Here is a 9,306-nt window from a genome sequence, read left to right on the forward strand (position 1 = left end):
GTGCTTCTGGGGAGGATGCAATACACATCTTGCACCTACGGGACCCCCTGCTCAGCTTCTGTGACGCCCACCTCCGTGTTTCTCTGGGACCCTCAGATGGGCTCTGCGTGCCTCCAGCACCTCACTTCTGCAAGATCTTCCGCCACCCCCGCAGGCTTCTCCTGGCCCCTACCCCAACGAGCAGCCCCCCGGGGAGTTACCAGGGATGGAGGTGCCCAGGGCCACGAAGACAACGGCGTTGACAGAGTCCTTGAGGCCCACGGTGCAGCCGAAGTGGGAGGCCAGGTCCCCGATGAGCGCGGTCAGCAGGCCGATGACCAGGATGCAGACCCCAAAGCAGGCCCAGCCGTGGCAGTACTCGGTGGGGGGCACACAGGCGAAGAGCACCTTCCAGAACACCGTCAGGAAGTGCATCACGTAGTCAAAGCACGACGGCAGCCGCTCCTCCCGGGAGCCATCCTCCTCCTCCTCCTCGTCCCCTGTGGGCACACGATCCAGCCTGGGCACACACCCATACCTCCTTCTTCCTCACCTACAGAGGCCCCGTTCTGTTGAACTTCCAGACAGCAAGTCCCACAAAACGACTTGCTGTCCCAGAATCCCTTGCACCAAAGTGCGGCCATGCCAGCAGCCAAAAAGTTACTTTCCCAGAATCCCTTGCACCTAAGTGTGGCCCATGTTAGCAGCTAAAAACAGTTACTTTGCAGAAGCCCTTGAAGCCGAAAGAGTGAATGTGGCCAGGTGAAAAAATATTTACTTTCCCAGAATCTCTTGAAGCTAAAAGAGGCCTTATGTGCCCAGCTAAAAATATCCAGCTTCCCAGGATCCTTTGCTGCTAGGGACAGCCATACCCCTAGCTAAAAATATTCCTTTTCCCAGAAGCCTTTGCAGCTACTGAAAGCCATGTCCACAGCTAGAACTATGCACCTCCTCAGATTCATTCCAGCTAACCCGAGCCACAGCTGTGCTAAATCCATCCCCTTCCCAGAATCCCTTGCAGTGAGAAAGCCATATACTCAGCCCAAATTAGTCACTTTCCCAGAACCCTTTGCAGGAGAAAGCCATATCCCCAGCCCAAATTAGTCATTTTCCCAGAATCCCTTGCAGCGAGAGAACCACATACTCAGCTCAAATTAGTCACTTGCCCAGAATCCTTCGCAGTGAGAAAGCCATATACCCAGCCCAAATTAGTCATTTTCCCAGAATCCCTTGCAGCGAGAGAACCATATACCCAGCTCAATTTAGTCACTTTCCCAGAATCCTTTGCAGTGAGAAAGCCATATACCCAGTCCAAATTAGTCACTTTCCCAGAATCCCTTACGGCTGGCAGTGGTCATGTTTCCAGCTAAATAGTTATTTTGCCAGAATTCCTTGCAAGAGTGACCATCTGACGCAATAAGACATAAATAGAGGGTTTTGGGAAGCTCTAACTTTCCTGATATGGGCATTGTACTATCGATGTGTTTTCTTTTTGAATCGAGGTCTCTATCACCTAGGCTGGAGTGAGGTGGCATGATCACAGCTCACCGCAGACTCGACCTCCTGGACTCAAGTGATCTTCCCACCTCAGCCTCCTGAGTAGCTGGGACTACGGGTGTACACCACCATACCAGCTAACCTTTTTATTTTTGTAGAAATGAGGTCTCACTATGTTGCCCAGGCCGGTCTTGAACTCCTGGGCTCAGGAGATTCTCTTGCCTCGGCCTCCCAGACTGCTGAGATTACAGGTGGGAGGCACTACGCCTGGCCCCGATATGTTTTCTGAGTTTTGTCAAGGATGTATCCCCTATGGTGACCTCATTTGACCTGCTTTTGACCTGCAGTGACTCCCGAAACGTCAAAGCATCAGTGAAATGTTTTGTCTCCCTTGCCCTGAATTGATACGCACACAAGGAGAAGCCACGAACACAGTGCGTGTGGCAAACAGCACATCTGGACGGCTGTGACCCCTGCCAGTCACTCCGTGTGAGCCATGGAGCAGGAGCCAGGGCAGCCACTGAACCATGGAGCCGCTTCCCAGTTTCAACCTGAAGGCGCGGCAACTCGCTCTCTTCAAGAAACAGAACGTGGTGAGCAGAGGATGCTGGTGGTGGTGGCAGGAGAGTGACAGATGCTTTTCTCTCTTCTAGCTTACGGAGCCCCTTGGTTTGTATAGTTCCTTGGTTCTGCCTGCTACCTCTCAACAACGATCCCAGATAAGGCCAGGCACAGTGAGAGGCCAAGGTGGGAGGATTGTTTGAGTCCAGGAGTTTGAGACCAGCCTGGGCAACATAGTGACACCCTGTCTCTACAACAAAGACAGAAACAAAGATACCAAATAAAATGGAATCATTAGAAACTAGAATCGCGAGCTCAAGCTCACTGCTGCTTCCTGCTTCTCTGTTTCCTTTTTCTTCCTCTTGGAATATGGACTTGATGGCTGGAGGCGCAGCAGCCTTCCTGCAAGCATGAGGACTAAAGCAGAGAATGGGGAGGAGCCATGAAGGAGGAGCCTCCGTGACTTGATGCCATCGCTGAGCCGCTGCGCCAACTCCCTGCCATGATGGATCCTTTGTGCTCCATGGAAAAAGTCAACTTGAGTGTACTTAAGCTGCCTGCCGTTGAGTTTTCTGTTGCCTGCTGCTAAGGGCATCCCAGACTGAACCACTGGGAGACACCACAGGGTCAGGGCAGGGAGGCCACAATCTTCGGGAGGGAGGAGGCTGTTATCACTGCATCACCAGGGTCTTCTCCCTGCTCTGCCCTGGTTCATATCTTGCCTTGGCTCCCTACTGCCCTCAAACCCAGGCACTCCCTCCTGGGCTTGACAATCCAGGTCCCGTGGGCTCGTCCTCTGCTTACTTTTTCAGCCTCTCCTTCTGGAGGAAGGCTCAGGGTTATGCCTGTGATTCTGCAGCCAAACCTTGGGTCTCCTGGGTGATCCTGAATCAGTGTCTTCCCTCTCTGATCCTCTGGGTGCTTATCTGAGAAACAGAGTAATAACTAGACCTGCCTCGTGAGGCTAAATCAAAGTACTCTCAACGGTGCCTCATGGCCGGGCACAAGGGCTCACACCTGTAATCCCAGCACTTTCAGAGGCCGAGGCGGGAGGATCGCTTGAGCCCAGGAGTTTAAGACCAGCCTGGGCAACACAGTGAGACCTCATCTCTACAAAAAGCAAAAAATTAGCTGAGTGCAGAGGCACATGCCTGGAATCCCACCTACTTGGGAGGCTGATGCGGAAGGATCGCTTGAGCCCAGCAGGTCGAAGCTGCAGTGGCCATGAGCATGTCACTGCACTCCAGCCTGGGCCACAGAGTGAGACCCCAACTAAAAAAAAACCCCAAACTAAAAACAGTACCACATACATCTCCAGCATTATTATTATTATTATTATTATTATTTTGAGTTGGAGTCTCACTCTGTCGCCCAGACTGGAGTGCAGTGGCTGCTTCCGGCCACCGCAGCCTCGCCTGCTGGGCTCCAGCGATCCTTCCGCCTCAGTTTTCCGAGTAGCCGGAACTACAGGCACGCGCTACCACACCCAGATGATTTTTTGCTTTATTGTAGAGATGAGGTCTCGCTGCCCAGGCGGGTCTCGAACCCGCGGGCTCAGGCAATCCACTCACCTCAGCCTCCCAAAGGCGCGGGATGACAGGCTGAGCCACCGAGTCCGGCTATCCAGCATTATTATTATGGTTTTGGTCATTCTTGTTGAAGGCCCACTTTGATGCCGGGGGCGGGGGAATTCCAAGTTGCCCCAGGCCAAGTACAGCCTTCACAGAACTGACAGTTGAGGGAGGTAAAGAAAACACAAAAGTCCCCCCAGGTGCAAGAGGGGACACGCTTCATCCTGAGGGGCGAGACCCTCCCCCCCCAGCGCCCAGCATCCCTGACCTCACACAGGAAGGATCCAGAGGCACGTGCAGGGTGTCGGCCACGTGCAGGGTGACCTGGCACCCAGCAGACACGGGGGACCGCCTCGAGACAACAGGACCGCCGTTGTTACCATCCTTGCCATTGTTGCAACTACGCTGTTACTGTTATTGTTGTGGTGTTCCACCTCCCGCCTCCCCGACACTCACTCTCATGGGGTCACGTGGTGTCTGTGAACCCATGGCCTGCGGGATCTGGGCCCCCAGCCACCGCCTCACGTCCGGCTTTCACCTCGCCGCTCCTCCCCTCCACTAAGCCCCCAGAGGAAGAGTCCCCAAGCCCGAAGAGCCTCTTCCAGCCTCCCATCATTCGTGGAACGAGCCCAGGTGAGGCAGTGGAGCCATCTCCTGACAGCCTCCACAGCCTCGACCCGCCCCCGTGCCCCCTGTTCCCACAAGTCCCCGGGGGCGCCCCCATTCAAAACCCTCGTGGCTTGCCAGTGGGTTCACAGTGACTCCAAGGACTGGCATGCTCTGAGTTCTGCTGACTTCTGGCCTCACCCTGTACCTCTGCCTCATCTCCCAAACCTGCCACAGCCTCACACCCTCCAGATTTCTGTGCGCGGCTTCCCCGCTGCCTGTCTTCTTCCTCCTCCTGACTGACATCTATACCCCCTTTGAAGACTCAGCTAAGGGGGCACCTCCTCCAGGAAGCCCTCCCTGAATCCCAGGCTGGGTCAGGCATCCCCCCTGGGCTCGCCTTGGGGTCCACTGAGCGCTCTGGGTTGTCACTCTCTTGTGACATGTCTGTCTCCCCCTACTGGATTGTAAGCTCCATGAGGACAGGGCCAGGGCTGTCCTGGTCACGTCTGTGTCCCCAGCAGTGTCCCACACGGGGTTGGGCCCGAGGATCCCTCAGAAATATGTCAAAAGAATGTGGCCACCTGGTTTCTATCAGACACACAATCTGGTGTCTCCAGGCTCCGCTGTCACAAACTCCCCTCCCCGAAGCCTAGCTTCTTTTCGTCCCACTGGCCAGTTTCTTTCCAGCCATGTTTCCTTGCGGGCTTTTAGGCCCTGCCACCTGGGGCTTCCCTGAAAGAAACCCAGAGTGGTGTCTGAGACAGGAGTTCTGAGCTCCGACCTCAGCCCCCTTCTGGACTCCCTGTGGGACTTCGGGCCAGTTCCTCCTCTACCTCTGAGCCTCAGTTTCCCCGATCTGCCTCACAGAGGAGCAGGCCAGTGTTGGCAGATCTGTAGATCCACATGTCATAACGTCTCTGGCCACAAGGGGGCAGTGCGGGCCCGTTCGAGGCCAAGGAGGGTGGCGACCCCCCCCATGGGAGGAGGGCAGGTGCCCGGGGACCGTCTCCATGGCAACAGAGGCGCCTAGGCTCTGCCAGGGCGACCTCGCCGCTGAACCCGTCCACCCCCACCTGCCTGCGGCCGGGGAAACCCCAGGCCAGGAAGCCCCCACCTCCATCCCCAGCGGAAGGTCTCCGCCCCTCCTCCTCTCCTGTCTACCTGCCTCTCCCCCGCTCTGGCTCTCTCGGACCGGCTGCTCTCTGTCTCGTGCATCTCCGGGTCTCTGTCTCTGATCCACCGGGGCTATTTCTGTGTCTGTTCAAGCTTTGGCTTTTCTGCGCCAGTTTCTTTCTTTCTTCTTTTTTTGTTTTTGTAGAGACAAGGTCTCACTAGGTGGCCCAGGCTGGTCTCGAACTCCTGGGCTCAGGCGATCCTTCCACCTTGGCCTCCCAAAGTGCTGGAATTACCGGCGTGAGCCACCGCACCCAGCCTGATTCTTCGTTTTTGTGTCTGTCTCTCCTCTGTGGCTCTGTCCTGTCTCCTGGCCCCTTTCGCCCTCAGTCATTCCCCTTCTCTGTCTCTCCCTCCCTCCCTCTCCTCTCTCCGCCCTCCCCACTTACCTGCGCTCACCGTAATTGCTTCTAAAAACTGCTCCCTCCACGAGTGGGTCCCAATGACCAAAGCCAAATTCGTTTTCTTGATGAGTTTATCCACCGTGTTCTGGGGACGAGAGCGGGGGCGGGGGGCATCGTCCCTGAGCAACCCAGGGCGGCTTGAGGAGGGATCCCGGGGTTGGGGCTCACATGCCCGGGGTCCCCAACCTTTCACCCCCCAGGTCTCGGGCAGGCCGGCAGGAGGGAGGCGTGCGCTGTCCGTGGTGCTGACGCCAGCCCATCCTGGGGACCCAGCCCCAGGAAATGGCCTGGGCCAGACTCCAGAAGGGCGAGGCCCCAGGAAGTCACCTTAAAATCATATGACTCCTCGATGATGACCTCCAGCCGGCAGTTCTCCCCAAGAACCGGCTTGCCCATCTCTGCTATTCTCCGAGCCTCCTCCTCCTCGGCAGTCAGCTTCCTGTCTCCATCTCCTGCAGCATGAGGGATGGGAGTTAGACTCCTGGAAGACCTACCTCACTGGGCCTGCGACGCCTCACTACCCGTCCCCACAGAGAACCTCTATCTGCTCTCCTCTGGGAAGCCTCCTGGGTCACCTCCCCGCCTAGCCTCCCATCTGACCGCCCTCTCCCTCAGCCCTGAGACCCAGCTCCTGCGGGCTGGTCCAGGAGATTTAGTTGCTGGGCTCTGGGGCACATGGCCTGGGGGCTGCGTGACCTTGGACAACGCCTTAGCCTCTCTGTGCCTCGGTTTTCATATCTGCAAAACAGGCACCCTAACAGGACTACCTTGCAGGGTGGCTGTGGAAGTTAAATGAGTTAATTCATGTGCAGGGCTCAGAACAGTCCCCGGCACACAATCAATGCTATTTTCCTTATTATTATGACCAACACCGTCATCCTCATCACCATCCTTGTGGGAGGAGCCCGGTCTCTACGTCCAGGCTCCAGAAACACCCTAGGGTGTCTGAGTGGTGAGGGAAGAGGAGGACACCCGATTCTGGAACAAGTCTTGGCCCCAGGCCCACCGACCTCCTGGTCCTGAGGGCATTTATTTTTTTTTTGAGTCGGAGTCTCACTCCGGCCACTGCAGTCTCGACCTGCTGGGCTCCGGTGATCCTTCCGCCTCAGCCTTCCAAGTGGCTGGAACCACAGGCGTGCGCCACCACGCCTGGCGGATTTTTTCATTTATTGTAGAGACAAGGTCTCGCCATGTTGCCCAGGCTGGTCTTGAACCTCAGGCAATCCTCATGCCCTGGCCTCCCAAGTGCTGGGATGACAGGCGTGAGCCACCGTGCCCAACCCTGTTTTTAACCCCCTAAGTCTGTTGACCCTTCACTGCAAGCCCAGCACCAGCCCAACCCTAACCCGGTGCCCAATGTCAAGCTTGATTCTCAGTGTGACCCCAAATGCAAATCTGTTGCCAACACAGACTCCAAACCCTCACCCCGGCTCTGACCTCCACACAACCCTCAACCCCAAGCTCAAGCCTGACCTTGACACTCACCATCACCGGAAATAACCCCATGCCAGGCCCCAGACTCCAGCTTGCAGATCTGACACCAGTCCTGCCTCTGACCCCAAACCTCGGTCCCCATTCCCAACTCTGATGCCATCGCCAACAAAGAATTTGACCCACGTGGCAGAGGCTACTGTGTGCTCACCTGAACCTGTTTCCCCTCCCTCCAGGGCACACAGCCAGACTCCATCTCCCGGCCTCCCTAGAGGTGGCACATGGCCACATGGAGAACGTGGGCAGGAGTGATGGACTGGCCTTCCAGGCTCTGCCCCAGAAATCTCCCATGTGAGCTTCCAAATGCTTGCCCTGTGTGCCAGCTGGCAGCAGAAGGTCCAGCAACAAAGCCAAAGTCCCCCACGACACGGCAGAGCCACAAAACGGAATGGCCACATGGTGGGACAAAGCCACCCACCGACCAGGAACTCTCTCATGTAATAGCCAGAGCAAGAAATAATTTTGAGGCCAGGCGCAGTGGCTCACACCTGTCATCCCAGCACTTTAGAAGGCCAAGGTGGGAGAACTGCTTGAGGCTAGCAGTTTGAGACCAGCCTGGGCAACATGGTAAGAAGAAGAAGAAAGAAGGAAGAAGAAGAAAATGTTGCTTATGTTCAGCTACTGGGATCTGTGGGTCTATTTGTCAAAGCAGCTTGTATTCCTCACCCTGACTGATCAAATCTTTAGCCTAACCCTAATCCTAACCCCAGATCCCAATCCTTAGCTTGACTCCAAAACTGTCCTGTCTTGTCTTCAAGCTGCTGACCCCAGCCCCGACTCTCGCCGCCCCCATCTCTGACCTGGCCTCGATTCAACGAAGTCCCTCAAGCTTCATGATTCACCTCCAATTCCAACATCAGCTCTGACTTAAACCTGAATCTGGTTCTCATCCAATCCCACCACAAGCCCGGGAAACAACACCCACCTCGGCTCTGACCTTGACTCGGTCCTGATACTGACCGCAAATCCCAACCCCACCTCCATCCTGATCAACCCAAACCTGGCTCCCTCCGACCCCTCCCCTGCAAGCCCAGACCTGCTTCTGTGACTGACTTCCCCTAGCCTGGACTAGAGACGCAACCTTGACCGCCAACCTCTAACCCCAACCTCAGAGTCACCCTGGCCCCACCAAGGCCGGCTCCACCTTCGCCCGGCCCCAAGTCTACCCCGCCTCCAGCCTGCCCCACGCCCCAGCCGGAAGGGCGGCTTTGGGCCGTGACCCTCCCTGGGGCCCTGCTCACGGCTCCCCCCTCAAAGCCCGGGGTGGGGGGCTCCACTCACCTTGGCTGAGCAGCAGAGCTGGGGAGAGACAGAGACAGGGAGACAGTGAGATCACGTCCCCGCCAAGCTCAGGTGCACGAGCTTGAAGGGGTGCCCACAGTGGAGTCCCCAGAGGGCAGGCCCCTGGGCCCCTGGCCTCACCCCAGCCCACCGGCCCCCTCACCTGAAATCCCTCGCTTGAGCCACTGGGGCTGGCCCAGCTCGATGAAGAAATTATCCTTCTTCTCATATTCCTCGTCATCAACTATCTTCACCTGAAGCGTTTTCCTAGGGGCAGGCAGACACCCAGCATAAGATGCTCCCCCTGAAGAATCACCAGGCGACCTTCCTTCCATCAGCCACCCGGTGTCTTCGGCATGCCCTGTGTCCCAGAGGCCACAAGCTCATGGCGTTCACCGCCCCTCCCCCCCCCCGGAGGAAGGCTCTGTTATTATTCCCACTGGACAGAAACCCAGAGACTGGCGGGGAAGCTGAGGTTTATCAAAGGGAAGCCAGGCTGGGCGTGGTGGCTTACGCCTGTAATCCCAGCTCTTTGGGAGGCTGAGCTAGGAGGATAATTCGAGGTCTGGAGTTGTGGCCAGCCTGGGTAATATAGCAAGACCCCATTTCTACAAAAAGATAAAAACAGTAGCCGGAGCCAGGCTCGGTGGCTCAGCCTGTAATCCTGCACCTTGGGAGGCAGAGGTGAGTGAATTGCCTGAGCCTGCGGGGTTGAGACCCACCTGGGCAACTTGGTGAGA

General features: G+C 56.7%; 1 protein-coding gene across 1 annotated transcript in view; it reads right to left on the reverse strand.

The window, feature by feature from the left end:
- Positions 1-200: 200 nt before the first annotated feature.
- The window catches only part of LOC103255273 (sodium/calcium exchanger 2-like), a gene marked incomplete at both ends in the record, with an annotated part of 17,081 nt that continues 7,975 nt past the window's right edge, over positions 201-9,306 (reverse strand). Inside the window, 5 exons of the mRNA XM_021710061.1 lie at positions 201-479; positions 5,780-5,879; positions 6,122-6,246; positions 8,567-8,584; positions 8,730-8,833. Coding sequence (XP_021565736.1) covers positions 201-479; positions 5,780-5,879; positions 6,122-6,246; positions 8,567-8,584; positions 8,730-8,833 — 626 coding nt within the window. The remainder of the gene's footprint in view (positions 480-5,779; positions 5,880-6,121; positions 6,247-8,566; positions 8,585-8,729; positions 8,834-9,306) is intronic.

This window comes from Carlito syrichta, unplaced genomic scaffold (assembly GCF_000164805.1).
Source record: "Carlito syrichta isolate Samal-C Ts95f unplaced genomic scaffold, Tarsius_syrichta-2.0.1 Scaffold287979, whole genome shotgun sequence".
Taxonomy (NCBI): domain Eukaryota; kingdom Metazoa; phylum Chordata; class Mammalia; order Primates; family Tarsiidae; genus Carlito; species Carlito syrichta.